Genomic DNA, 14,982 nt, shown 5'->3' with positions numbered 1-14,982 from the left:
CATGGTATAAGTAGATATGTATAAGTTACATGCATGCATGCAGCCAGCCAGCCAGCCAGCATGCAAGCATGCATACATACAGACATACATACATACATACATACATATAGGGTAGGCCTACATGTATACATAGGCCTACATATTTGTAACAAAAATAAGAAACATGTATGGGGTAAAATGGCCCACTAAAGGGTAAAATGGTACCCCACGGGCCATTTTACCCCAGGGAAATGGACCGTTTTGCCCCATGAACGACCTCCATGAAAACCTGACATCATTGGAAACCACATGTACTGGGCAGAATGTTTCAAAGGTCAATTTTAGTGACTGACTTATCTATCTATAATTCCAGCAATCTCTGTGTGTATGTTTGTATGTTTGTATGTTTGTATGTTTGTATGTTTGTATGTATGTTTGTCTGTGACCGCTGTTTCTCGACAACTACCGGTCCGATATACTTGAAACTTGCCAGGTATATTGCTGGGGACCCGAGGATGTGCCTTTTCAAGGTTTGAAATTAATCGGACAAGCAGTTACCGAGCTATGTCCAAAAAACGATTCAACCAATCAGAGAGCAGCGAGCTATCACGTGTGCCGAACGTGGCGAACAGACTCTGCCTCGGACGGCACATTTGAGAGCGTATTCATTTATTTCACGTTTGCAAACTATGTTGGCGCTATGTTGGCGTTAAACTATGTTTTAAAACTAATAAAAACTAATTTGCGATTCATCGTAACTGCGATATACGACCTTCCGGAGCTCCCGTGAGAGCGTGCGCCATTACGGATAGTAATTCAATTAAAAACATAAAAACATTGTCCCAATTCAGTCAGAGCGAAGGGCGTTGTTTTAAGCGAAGAGCGTTTTATTTTTCCCCTTAAATTCAGTCGCCGGACGGTGAAAGCTTTTTTTGGGGGGCAGCTACTGGCAGCGACGTACGGCCAATCACAGGACACGTTGTTGTGTCGACGTGCCGTGTTGTTTTCCCTCGCGGTTTGGAATGTTTTTCCTTTTCATTTCTTTTCTCTTCCTTACGGAAGTACGGGCATTTCCTTAAATTTGCGATTCTTTCGCTTTCCTGCGCGTTTGGGCACGCTATGGCGATTTCTTTACCAAACTCCGAAGCCGTTCGCTTTGGACCAAACCATTTCATGTAAATAGAGGGGGGGGATTGTCACCGTACTCGCAAGCCGTTCGCTTTGGACCAAACCATTTCATGTAAATAGAGGGGGGGGGATATAATTTTAGATATAGATATAGTACGGGCATGCCCTAGTACTCTAAAAGCATGCAGTAACACTAGGAAATATGAGTCACTCTGTCACCACAAACACAATTTTCTCACATACCTACCGATAGATCCTAGTAGGTGTCAAAATGTTGGATGGTTCAGCTCGAGTTCAAGACTGGATAGGGATGGCCACCATGTTGTTACTTTCTGCTAATCCACAAAGGAATGTTTTAACATGAACAGCCACAAGATGGCAGCAGCTGCTGGTGTAATATACCAAGGGGTCCATATGACCCAAGGGGTCCATTTTGTACCACTTTCCCACCTACAACCAAAATTTGGTGCCTTGAGGTGCTACGGTTCTGCCGTGAAAGAATAACGGACAAACACACAAACAAAACTGACACTTGAAAATATGTATGTATATCCATTACAACATGCAGCATCAATGTTCGCATGACGAAGACATGAACCAAAAGCAAGTCTTGTCGTTAAACAGATTATCAGACTTTTCACCTGCTTGGATGTCCTTGGGTGTTGGGTACAAGGAAAGTCCAAGTGAAACCAATGCAGCAACCTCCAGAATGATTAAGGTAACGTCTTGTAGAGCCTCCCAGACGAGACGCAGGAAAGCCTTGGGCTTCTGTGGGGGAATGGTGTTGCGACCAAACGTCTGCAAGCGTTTCTCCATGTCCGCCATGCTGCCGCTGAGACCTGTGGTGTTGCAGACGGCAAGAGCCTCAGTTTATTGAAATGTAAACAAGGCCCGACAGAAGATTAGCCTGAAGTACATGGACAACTAAAATCGACATCTCGGCCTGGACAGCTGGTAAATGGAGACTTTTTGAACTCAACATTTTTGGTACAAGTTAGACAACTGTTCATGCAATGTGACACTTCTTCTTCAGCTCAAGTGTGACATTGAGGGAATCCCATCTGCCAGTTAAGGTATCCTTCACGATGAGTACATGAGGCATCCTGAACAAATTACAAATTCCTGCACCTTCAGTCGAACGTCAGACCTCACTTTCCAGTTCTTGAAAGACTTGGGCCAATGACATTTCCCCAGGCGACCCCACAAGAAGGTGGGATTAATAAATGGGCCCATTAAATAAACTAGTGAGGTACCCGTGCTCCGCACAGGTGGGAGGCCAGAAGCAAACAGACAATGCAGAAACCGTGAATGCTAAAGCATGAAACCAATAAATTCCACATTCCTGTAGCACCTTCAGTCGCACGTCAGACATGGACAGCAAGTTCGTGAAGGACTTCCATGAAAAACGTACCTGTTCGCAAACAAACAGGTACGTGTGTTCCATTCCCAGTCAATGGCGAATCTGCATATGGGGATCCGCGAATTCACGTTTAGAAAGTAGAAACTGTCACGGCATTCCGTCATTCACTTGAACTCGATATCTCTTTTTTCATTCCAAACAACATAACTCCAATCACAAATTAAATAGCATTAATATAAAAAATAAACTTTTAACAACATTCGTGACATAAACAAATATTTAAATCCTGATGTGAAGTTCCGTACGGTTGGGTGAATACAATTACGAATTCAAAATCGTAATTGTATTCACTCAATTCCAATCATTAATTGATACTTTAACAAAACGATTAACACGATTAACGTTTAACAATTTAACATTACGATTGAATGACGGTTGTATTGGGATATTATCAAACCCGCGCATTGCCGTCATCTGTCCACTTCCGCATTCGCGGCAGGTTCGTAATTCTCATCAAAATCGAAACAGTATTTGTAGAATTTCAACAAAAGCCACATCACTGTTCATATCGGTAAATATTATTCCATAGTGTTTAGAAAAAGTGGAAAATTTGAAAATTGGAAAACTTTGAAAAATTGGAAAAACAATACAGCCTATTTTACTCCAGGGGGTCCTAGGATTACCCACCCAAAATATCGTTGCGATCGGTTCAGCTGTTTTTGCGGTACCTGGGAACGGACAGACAGATGGACATTTGGTGAATTCTAGTAAGATTAGTCGTAGTAGTCTTTTGTTCATTAATAAAAGGTACAATAGGGATAATTTCCTGGGCCTATTGTCAGCCTGAATTCCCCAGCTTGAATATTGTTATCATTGATTTAAGGTTGATGGTTTTATGATAATGTTGGTTTTATGTTTTAATATGATTTCACTTGTAAGCGAGTACACCCTGATGGGGCTTTGGAGAAGTGCAGAATGAGACACAGGCCTATTCAAAATATAACAAGAAAAAGAGCAATCAGAGATTGCAAACCCTCACTAGGATGTATTTTCAGTGGTTTTCAAGGCTTTTGTGTTAAAACAAATATGGCAGCCGAACCACATGACCGATGACGTCATCATTATTATTTTTTTCTAAACGAATTTATTCCTAGATTATGCTCAAGAAATTTCATCTTGATAGGATGAAGTTTTGTACTTGTCGAATTAGGACGTCATAATGGAGGCACCTATGACATCATCATTAACATATTTTATTCCTCATGGAGAGTTCTTTACAATGAGCCAAGTCTCAAATTTTTATATTGAGCGCTTTCCGAGATATAGAGGTGCAAAGTTTTTCGATTTTTCCAAGATGGTGGCGAACCACATGACCTATGACGTCATAATTATACAGGTGGATAATTATCATGGGTGGATATTATAATTTTATTATCATAAAAAAATTGTACAGGTGGAGTTGCACCTATGGTGAAAATTTCCTGTCAATCGGACCAACGGTTGCAGAGAAAATCATATTTATTCTGTGCAGACAAACAAACAAACAGACAAACAGACAAAGACAAACGGACTCAAATGCAATACCCTCTCCTCTGGAGAGGGTAACTAGATGGTATTCATAGAATACTCTCAAGTCCGCGGCCAATGAAGACCAGCCTTGGAGGGATAGCCAGTCGGTCTTTTCTCCGAGGTGATCAAGCCGAAAATTGGCGGTCAGTCCGTCGTGCGTGGGCGAGGAAACCATGGTGCTTACCTGTGCGGAGCTCACGGGGCTTATATCCGAAACCCACAAACACAGAAATGAGACAAGGAAAATTCACTATTAGTCTAGAAGGATTTATGGAAAAAGGCCATGTATAAGCCTCTAGGTGCATTTTTGGGTAAAAGTTGGGAACCCTACTTTTTAACATAATTAGGGTATGCTGAATTCGATTAACCCGGATCCCAAGCCGAATTTTGAGTTTTTGACCTTCTAATTAGCATAAACAAAATGGCCACCTAATTGCCATTTTTGGACACATTCTTGGGACAAGCATTTGTATATCATGCATATACATGCAGCTCCATGTGTTATACACCAATTGATGCTGTTTTAAACAATCTACCGAGAAGTTTGTCCACAGCACTGCTACCATTTCACGCATTAACTGGGTGTGACACCACCTCCTATTTTGCAAATCACACCAAACGAACATCATGGAAAGTCTTCAAATAGCACCATAAACTGCTGAAGTACTTGGGCATTGGTGAACTCACAGAGGAGACAATCAAATCTGCAGAAGCGTTCGTCTTCAGAATATATAATGTGCACAGGACAACCTATGTTGATTCAGCACGACATATGTTGTTCTCCAAGACTGGTAAACCAGAAGCAATGTTACTGACAAGTGATGCTCTTCATTTCCATTTGATGCGAGTACACTATCAAGCCATGGTATGGAGAAATGCTCATTGTGCCATACCTGACCTTCTTGCACCTGTGGAAATGGGATGGAAACGTGGTGATTCAGAACTAGAGCCGATTCTGGTGTCACTGAGTCCAATCCCAGAAAGTTGCCTCGAGATGATTTGTTGTGCATGCCAGAAACAATGCAAGACTCGACGCTGCAAATGTCGCTATTCAGAGTTGAGGTGCACATCAGTGTGTCTGTCAGCAACAGAGTGATGATCAGACCCCTTGTATGAATTTGATGTAGTTTGGCAAAATAACATGTGTGACATTCCTGAATGTTTGTGCTTCATGGCCATGTATACTTAATTTTAGAATAAATGGTTGTATGAAACATTGTCTTATTAAAACCATTTCCCATTTTATAGTGTCCAATTTCAATATCAGTTTGAATGTCTCTTTCAATATGTCACCAACCATGATATAGACAAGACGGATTTATGAAAAAGGCCATGTATAAGCTTCTAGGTGCATTTTGGGGTAAAAGTTGTTAAGTTAAAGTAAAAGAGCTGCATGTATGTACATGATATATAAATGCTTGTTCAAATAAATTGTCCAAAAATGGCAATTTGGCGACCATTTTGTTTATGCTAATTAGAAGGTCAAAAACTCAAACTTCGGCTTGGGAACCGGCTTAATCGAATTTAGCATCCCCTAATTATGTTAAAAAGTGAGGATCCCAACTTTTACCCAAAAATGCACATGACGTTCACATTTCTCAGAAATCCGTCTAGTCTATATAGGGTGAGCTGTTTCAGAGATATAATCATTTAATAACAATACACATCCACTTTGCATATCTGTGACGGTAATATATGAAGTCTTGGATTTGGGAGGGAGGGAAGGTGGGGTTTGCAGTTAAAATTGAGAGAGGGAGAGAGGGAGAGAGGGAGAGAGGGAGAGAGGGAGAGAGGGAGAGAGGGAGAGAGAGAGAGAGGGAGAGAGGGAGAGAGAGAGAGAGGGAGAGAGAGAGAGAGAGAGGGAGAGAGGGAGAGAGAGACTGACTGTTTCTTCCTTTTATTACAAGAGTACAAAAAATCAGTAATGTTCAGTCATAAAGAAACAAAGCACAATAAAAATGGTCTCAAGGAAAAATTATTATCAAATCATCATCATCAAGTGTGCATATGACATCATTAAAAACCCACTTTTCTTTAAAACATGTTAAATTCTTGTTCATTTTAAAAAACCGGTACTCTAGCTTTAGTCTTGCATTTACAAGAGCCTTAAAGGTGAGCAGTACATCATATGACGAGTCAGAAGCGTTTCCCATTTTTTTCTTTCTGGATTTATAAATTGCAAACTTGGCCTGGCCAATTAAAAAATTCATTAAAACCACATTCCTAAGGGAAGACGGTCCTAAAACACCATAAATAAAAACATTGTGATTGAAGAGGGAACCAAGCTTCACAAAGCGTTCCTGAAGGAATGTAAAAAGAGGTTGCAATCGTTCACACTCAAGGTATATATGCGGTAGGGTTTCAATGGATGCACAGAAAGGGCATAGATTAGAGTTAGCAGTAGAAAACCGGTTCAGTAAAACATTATAAGGTAAAATCCAGTGTACAAGTTTCCATTGAATATCTCCAACATACTTTGGAGTAGGCAAAAGATAAAAACTTCGCCAATTGGGGCAATTGGGGGGTATTGGGGGTAAAACATCCCGCCATCGAAGCCTCGGGTGCCCAGAAAATGTTTTTGCGTATAAAATTTTAACGTACGCGTTGTACAAAGTTTTCTTTGGAAAGGCGGGAAGGGATAATGCAGTATCATCAGGGCTGTTCAGGCCAGGGGACAGATTAAGTGGCGGGCTGAAGACTAGGAGTTTGGGGAAGTCACCCGCTGTTTCCTCGGGGGAAGGGCCAAGTTCCTCGCAGGTATTACGATACGTTGTGGATATCCCTTGAAGGAACCGAGAGATGATCCTGACAGATTTTATTCCGGTTTTTTGTGCCACAGCGGCAGCACTCAGCCGGTAGCTCCCAGACTCTGTCATGAGGTCTTTCACTCGCAGCAGCTTGGCATCAACAAAGCGTTGAACGAGTCCCCTATTATTCAAGCTGTTTTCCAGGAAGGGGTTGTAGCATAGGGGCTCATTCATCAACATTTCCGTGTTGTATGTTGCCATTTCACGGGAAAAGGACAGGGCTTGCCAGGCGTTCATCACCCCTTGGTAAAAGGTGGGCAGCAAGGATGAATCGATTTGATGAGGGTTCATCAAGAAAAGTTCTCGGTCGTAACCCAGCTTGCATGTAAGCTGTAATATGCAGTTAGCCAGAGGCCTCCAGAGTAGGGCTTCATCTCCATATACAAGTTGGCGCACGATATGAAGCCGGAAGACCATAATCCGGCTGCGGATATCAATAAGACCTTGGCCACCTTCAGTGAGTGGTAAGTATGCCACGGGGGGTTGGAGCCAGTGTTTCCCGCTCCAGAAAAAGTCGACAATGCTCTTTTGCAGTGTAATAAGAAGGCTCCCGGGCGGTTGTAGGCATATCATCTTATGCCATAGCATAGAGGCGACAAGATTGTTAATGACGAGAGTTCTTCCGCGGTACGAAAGTTGAAAAAGAAGTCCTTTCCAGCGGGCCAGTTTTGCCATTACCTTGTCTGGTAATCCCACCCAGTTCTGTTGCTCAAAGGTGTTGTCTCCGAGGAAAATACCGAGGTATTTAATGCCACTTTTCTGCCAGTTCACTCCTCCTGGTAGGACAATTGGCGGGCAATCTCCAGGTCCTATCCAAAGGGCTTCACTCTACTTCCAGTTTACCTGGCCTGAACAAGCCTGACAATATGTTTTTAGTGCTTGAGCCACCGCAGTGACGTCAGCACTATTTTTTATATAAATACAGACATCATCTGCATAGGCAGAGACTTTTAGCGGTGTGGTAAGAATTGATCCAGTGAAGCCAGAAATGTGCGTACGTAATTGGAGCAGAAGAGGTTCGATGGCAAGAGAGTATAAAAGTCCAGATAGCGGGCAACCTTGCCGTACTCCCCGTTGTACAGCAATGGGGCTACACAATACTTGATTAATTTTCAGAACACTGGATATATTACAATACAAAAGTTTAACGTACGAGATAAAAATAGGTCCAAACCCAAAATTCTCTAAAACTCTAAAAAGGTACATGTGGTCAATACAGTCAAAGGCTTTTCCTTGGTCAATAAAAAACAGACCAACATTCATATTAAAATTGTTACAAAACCGAATGGTATCACGGATAAGAAAGATATTATTAAAAATAGTACGTCCAGGAATACAAAAGGATTGATGTTCTCCTATTAGTACATTCATAAAAGGTTTCATTCGATTAGACAAGGCTTTGGCTAAAATTTTATAATCCGTACATAAAACAGAAATAGGACGCCAGTTCTCTATAAGTTGAGTGTCCGCTTTCTTAGGAATTAAGGTGGTGACTGCTCTCCGGCAACTCCACGGCAGTTGTCCATCCTCTAAACATTCATTCAATACCCGCAGTAGGTGAGGTCCAATGGTGTCCCAAAAAAACTGGAAAAATTCACTTGTCAGCCCATCCAGTCCAGGGGCTTTATCAGGTTCTAAGGCCTTCAAGGCAGCGGTGAGCTCAGGTAACCTAAGAGGATCCTCCAACTGCTGCTTCTGATTCTCCGCCAATGTTGGAAGGTTAGAAACAAGTTCCGATATTGCATCCTGGTTAATGTCATGCCGCATAAACCGTTGTTTAAAATGTTTCCGGGCACATTCCCTGATTCTGCCATCTTCATAAAGGAGTTCCCCATCATGGAGCAAGCGTGTAATCATTGACGAAGAGGCCCCCCTTTTAAGGCTGAAGAAGAATTTGGTTGGAGCATCAAGGTCGTGTATGTACCTCATCTTCAGGCGCAATAAAGCATTTTGTGCTCGCCTTTCGGATATGGAATTCAGTAAGGCCGTTTTTCCATGGATTTGTTGCCTCATTCCCTGGTAGCTCACACTTGCGGTTCCCTGAAGCTGTTCCTGTAATTCCAGGATTTCATCTTCAAGTAAGGTTGTGGTTTTTCTTTCCTCTTGAACACCATACGCACGATATTGTTGGCAGAATAGTCTGATGTGCATTTTGGCATTATCCCACCATTGTCTGAGGTTTGAGAAATTCCCTTGGGAGGCAACCAGAATATTCCAAATTTCTGGAAAAATGTCCTTAAAGGTACTATCATCAAGTAAGTTGTTATTAAATTTCCAAAAAGCACTCTTGTGTTTCGGGCAGGGGGCAGAAATTTTGAGAAATGTTGCGCTGTGGTCCGAGAATCCTGATGGGCAAATTTTGGATGACAGAACGAGGCGTTCAAGTGGAGGATTAATATAAAACTTGTCCAAGCGAGCAAGTACAATATTACCCTGAATGCATCGACACCATGTGTATTGCCTGATTGATGGGTGCTGTACCCGCCATATATCTGTCAAATTCATTGGTTTTAAAAATTTGGTGAGAGGGATTGTGGAGGCAGGATGGGGCTCTGCACTGTTCCTGTCTAGTTGGGGTTGAAGGGTGCAGTTAAAATCTCCACCAATACAAACATGATTGTCTCGGTTTTTCAGGGCGTTTTGGCTGTCGAGGGACATTAGGTGTGTCCCAAGGTCATTAAAAAAAACTCGCCGAGCTACAGGCGTACTTGGGGCATAGATATTAAAAATAGTATAGAATTTTCCACAGTAGTGGAATTCTAGGGATGCTAGGGATCCCTTGTGTATTTCGTCGAATTTAAGCGATGAAGGCGAAAAGGAGGGGCTAAGAATTATTGCGACACCGCCTTTGCGGGAGTCACCGTTACTAAAGAAGGACAGGCCGGGGAAGAGCCTACACCACTCTGCGACACAGTAGTCGTTGGCATGGGTCTCTTGTAAGAGGGCAATGTCAACTTTCTTCTGTAATAAAAAATCCCTTACTTGAACTTTGCGGACAGAGCTACATCCTCCGTTAATATTCAAGCTACAAATGGAAAAACTCATTACAGCTATAAGGAGGAGTGACCACCACTCAATTTTTTGATAGCAGTTCATTCTTAGCTTTTTGCGACCACTTCTTTAAACGGTGACGTTGGGAGGAATTGAAATTAAAAACGTGGGGCCGTTTTACCATCAGTCTAGCGGAATGTATAAAATCAGGTAGCTCCGGAAAAAAGGTTTCTATTACAACATTCCTTTTTCGGAATGTGTCCTTAAGAAACCTTTTTATCTCGGAGGGAGGGATTGGAGGGATTTCTTCTTCCTTGAGGCTACCACATTCACTAACAGAGTCATCTATATCAGATGGCTCAGATGGTGTGTCACACTGGTTTTCATCATTTATCTCCTCACCGTCATCACATCCCTCCACGTTATCGGATGGGGCATAGTCCATAGAGGGGGGGGACGGGGAGGGCATCTTCAGGGGAGCAGGGGGGGGGTACTAATTTTTGCGGTTCAACCATATCAGTTTCTAGGTCAGTAGACAAGGGCGAGGATTCATCCACATCTATGTCCTCCAATACCGAGAAACGATTTTCTGTGACGAGGGACAAATCTAGGCCAGAGAGGGGGGGCTGTCGGTTTTCAGTTGTAGGTTTTTTAAAGAGATGACCGTTTTCATCTGTTGTTTGCAGATGTCTTTTTCCTTTTGGGCAGACTAATTGAAACTCGTCCTGGTTAGTGGGAAGAGATTGCAAGGGTTTGGGGGGAGGGGGGGGGGGAGGGAGGACGTGATCATCGGGAGGGGATTCCCATCGGCTACCACGGCGGGAGAGGTAGGATCAGTTATAGCAGGCAACAAGCTGTGATTGGACGATGTCGCCTGGGGGGGGAGATCTATAGTTAACAGGAGATGGCTGCAATTAGATCCTTCAGTAGAGGGAGGGGCCCCTGTTTCAAGGGGAGGGGAAGGGGGTACGGCGGGGGGGTTTGGATTGGTGGTAAGAGGGCTTGGGTCGGTGGTGGACAGATTGGGATCAGTGGTGGTAAGGCTTGGGTCGATGGTGGGAAGGTTCGGGTCGGTGGTGGGAGGGCTTGGTTCGGCGGCGGGAGGGCTTGGTTCGGTGGTGGGAAGGCTTGGGTCAGTGGTGGAAGGGTTTGGACCGGTGGTGGGAAGGTGGGGGGGTTGCTTATTCCCGGTTCGGAGGGGAGGTTGCACTTGTGGAGAATTCTCTTTTCGGGGGCAGTCATGCTTAACATGCCCAAATTGTCCGCAGCCAAAACATTTTAGAACGTTGGTGGACACGTACACTGTATATTCGTTCTGTTGATGTTTTAATTTTATTATAAGGTTTAAATCCTTCTGGGAATTTTTTAAAATCATAAACACTTGCCGCCGGAATGAAACCACGTGCCTTAAATCGTTGTTTCGTGACCCAAAGGGAATCATGGAGATACGAGACACGATGGTACCGTATCGGGACAACTCTTTAATTAGTACATCGTCGGATACAAATGGGGGGCAATTTGATATCACGACTTTTATCGCTGGGCTATCTAGTGGGGAAATCATTACAAATAAATCTGGATCGATTGTCAAACCCTGTTCGACAATTTGTGGGACACAATCCACGTCGGACAAAAAAATAACGATCCGCTTGTTCATCCGTGAAGCGGCAACAACCTTGTCGATCCCGACAACACGACCGGTTGCGAGGACAACGTCCTCGACACTAACCTCACGTTCCGGAGGTACACAAAAGAACCCGTGCTTACGGGTCAGGCTCTGAAAGGCCGTAAATCGAGATAGTGCAGCTGCCATGCTGGAACAGCTGCACTTACAACCCCTCCCCAACTCGGGGAGGGTGAATATATAATACAATCTTCCCTACCCGAACTCCGGGAATGGGAAGCAATCAGACCTCTCCGATTTCCCTAACTTCGGAAAAGGGAGGCAACAAAACAAACTGAAGGAAGGATAAACGAAAGGAAAAAAAGGAAATAGAGGTTTAAGATGAAGGAGCAAACACCGATCGGGCGACGCCCAAAAACGGCGAACCCTTACCAGCGATCACCCTGTGCTCTCCGGCTCTCTCTCCCGTCTCAACGTATATGGGAATCACCAGGAAGACTCCACGAACAGGTACAAGGACACAGAGGGGGGAAAACGGGAGGGGGGAGGGGGGGGGGATGGAGCAACAACACAGAGCACTCACAGGCCTCCACAAGCAGACGCCATGACAGTACAACCAGCATACAAACGACCAGCAGGGGGCGCGAGAGAGAGAGAGAGAGAGAGAGAGAGAGAGAGAGAGAGAGAGAGAGAGAGGGGGAGAGAGGGAGAGAGAGAGAGGGGGAGAGAGGGAGAGAGAGAGAGGGAGAGAGGGAGAGAGGGGGAGAGAGAGAGAGAGAGAGAGAGAGAGAGAGAGCGCCTGACCGACACTATGCCAGTACCCACCTTCAGTTGGTGAAGTTTTCAGTCGTTCACAGAGGCCATGAATGCCTCCATAATATTCGTTCAGCCTCTGGAGGCCTTCTCCACCTCGCAATTCCATGAGGCATCTCAAGTCCTTTGTAGAGCAACCAAATGGTGAGTCTGCACCATTTCCCGAAGATCTCACAGTTCTCTGAACGGGTTCACAGGCTGTGTTTCCATCCATCATTGCCATGTGTTGCTGAAATGGCCACGATTTTAAAATGATCTACGTCAATCTCACTATATGCTGATCTTTGTTTATGCACTAGTGAATTGTATGCATGATATGTTGTCTCAATCAGTTGAGCGACACAAAGTAGGAAATGAATAATGTAGGGCAGATCATATACAATATATATCTTTGTGCTAGTCTGGGATCTTGCGGATTGTCTGAGAATTATTTACTGAAATCAAACCACTAGGCCTTGGTCTACATGAGCCACAGCAGATCTTCAAACATTGCTTGCAGTTATCATCCTGGGAGAGAGGAGAAAGAGAGAGAGAGAGAAAAGAAGAGTCAATTGATGACCATTCATTCCCTTAATGACCATTCTTATTATCCCCCCCTTGCTCCCAAATGTGACAATTACTATCTGAGATTAATCTTGAATTTTCACTTCATACACTAAAATACACCATCAAGAAAGCAAATGCAACTTCAGTCAAGTTTGAAGCATTTACAGATGAACAAAACATGCAGGCTCAAGCACAAAGAGGAGGCCAAGTTCACCACAATTAGTTATTTTGGGGACATTGATGGCTTCTTGATGATGACACTGGACTGGCATCCAAAAGGTCGTGGATTCAAATGCGCCTGGAGGCAGCAATATGACGGGTTCAGATCATAAGATTCAAGAAGTCAAGGTAGTTTCGGGAGAACTGCCGTAACGTAGATTGTCAGTAAAAACCAAGCCGGCTCACTAATGATCTGCTTACTCCTCCAGGTCTACTCCACATGTGATGCTGGTCCACATACTGTGGTTAATGAATGCCCTCAGGGCAAATTTAGATGGCCACGAGAAAGGGAACGTTTTAAAATACACCAATCATTGATGTGACTGGTCCCATACATAGTATGATGAAGGTGGTGAGCAAAGAATGTTGTTTTTAATCATTCTGTATTTTAGTGAGGGCTTCACTTTTCTTTATGAGATACTGTAGATACTTTATCAGAAAAGCATTTGAAGGGAAATCAAAACATTCTAACAATGAGATACTCACAATAGTCTGAGAAACGTCAGTTTTATTTATTTATTTCAATAACGTGATATAATTATTAATATTATATATAATTATTAATAAAATACATTTTTTCTTGTATCTTGAAAATAAAAATTTACCGCTCCATCAGCAACGCAGTGAGAGAAGGGGATTTGCAATCACGTGTGTGTGTGTGTGTGTGTGTGTGTGTGCGCACAAAATATGTGCAATATGTCACGCACAATATGTGTGTACACAACATAGCACTGTACATGTCACGCATAATGTGTGTATACAATACAACATGTGCACAATATGTACATGTGTATATAACACTTAAAATATGTGTGCATACAAAACACAGCATATGATATCACGCAAAACAAAACAAAACATGACAAAGCAAAACCAAAATAAAAACCAAGAGCAAAATCAAAGCCAAACATGTATATAAACCATAATTAATCGTGCATGTGTACGTGCAAATCACGACCCATTCACGTGTGTGTATGTGTGTGTATGTGTGTACATGCATGCGTAACTGCTACCGGTCCTCATCTTTCTCAGACCCCCCTCCCACTCGGGTCTGCCAAATCTTAGTCCCTCCTCCCACTCAGGTCTGCCAAATCTCAGTCCCTCCTCCCACTCTGTTCCGCCAAATATCAGGCCTCTCTTCCACTCGGGTGTCCGCTAAATTTCAGTGCCCCTTCCACTTGGGTCTACAAAATCCAGGCCCCCCTCGCTGTGTGCATGTGTCCTCCTCAATGGGTTAGTCGAAATTTTTTTTCAAGCCACGGGCACCTCCCCAGCCCCCCCCCCCCCCCCACCAAAGCTGCCCACAAAGTTGTTGTATTTGGCACGTTACTGGATCTGGTGGAGCTCAGTTCCCTGCAGGACCGAGAGAGAGAGAGACCGAGAGAGAGAGTGAGAGACCGAGAGAGAGAGAGACCGAGAGAGAGAGACCGAGATAGAGAGAGAGACCGAGAGATAGAGAGACCGACCACCATCTCATCCCATCAAAGCTGCCATTTTAAAGTCAATCATTACTGTTTCACAACTGATTTATTCAACACAGCTCGCAGTCCTCCCCTTCCCAGGCGAGAGGGAGACTGCATGACCTGCAACTCGTGTGTGTGTGTGTGTGTGTGTGTGTGTGTGTGTGTGTGTGTGTGTGTGTGCGTGTGTGTCTCTCTTCGGGTCGTAACTTTTTTTAACCATTTCACCTTTTGTTATCAAATTCTCAACAAAGCTTTATTATGAGAATACTAGGGCATTGCCCGTACTATATCTATATCTAAAATTATATCCCCCCCCCTCTATTTACATGAAATGGTTTGGTCCAAAGCGAACGGCTTCCGGAGTTTGGTAAAGAAATCGCCATCGCGTGCACAAACGCGCAGGAAAGCGAATGAATCGCAAATTCGTTTTTATTAGTTTTAAAACATAGTTTAACGCCAACATAGTTTGCAAACGTGAAATAA

At 43.5% G+C, this 14,982-nt stretch overlaps 1 protein-coding gene across 2 annotated transcripts in view; it reads right to left on the bottom strand.

Moving 5' to 3' along the window:
* Window positions 1-14,982, bottom strand: part of LOC137436464 (plasma membrane calcium-transporting ATPase 2-like) — a 244,394-nt gene that overhangs the window by 158,659 nt on the left and 70,753 nt on the right. For both annotated transcript variants that reach the window (XM_068130276.2, XM_078786445.1), the window contains exons 2-3: window positions 12,284-12,778; window positions 1,749-1,946 (exon numbers count right to left, since the gene is read on the bottom strand). In XM_068130276.2, coding sequence (XP_067986377.2) covers window positions 1,749-1,946; window positions 12,284-12,494 — 409 coding nt within the window. In that variant the 5' untranslated portion in view covers window positions 12,495-12,778. The remainder of the gene's footprint in view (window positions 1-1,748; window positions 1,947-12,283; window positions 12,779-14,982) is intronic.

This window comes from Myxine glutinosa, chromosome 11, assembly GCF_964187855.1.
Source record: "Myxine glutinosa chromosome 11, kmMyxGlut1.1, whole genome shotgun sequence".
Classification (NCBI taxonomy): Eukaryota; Metazoa; Chordata; class Myxini; order Myxiniformes; family Myxinidae; genus Myxine; species Myxine glutinosa.
The sequence above is the reverse complement of the archived record's forward strand: the minus strand, read 5'-3'. Positions and strand labels throughout refer to the sequence as shown.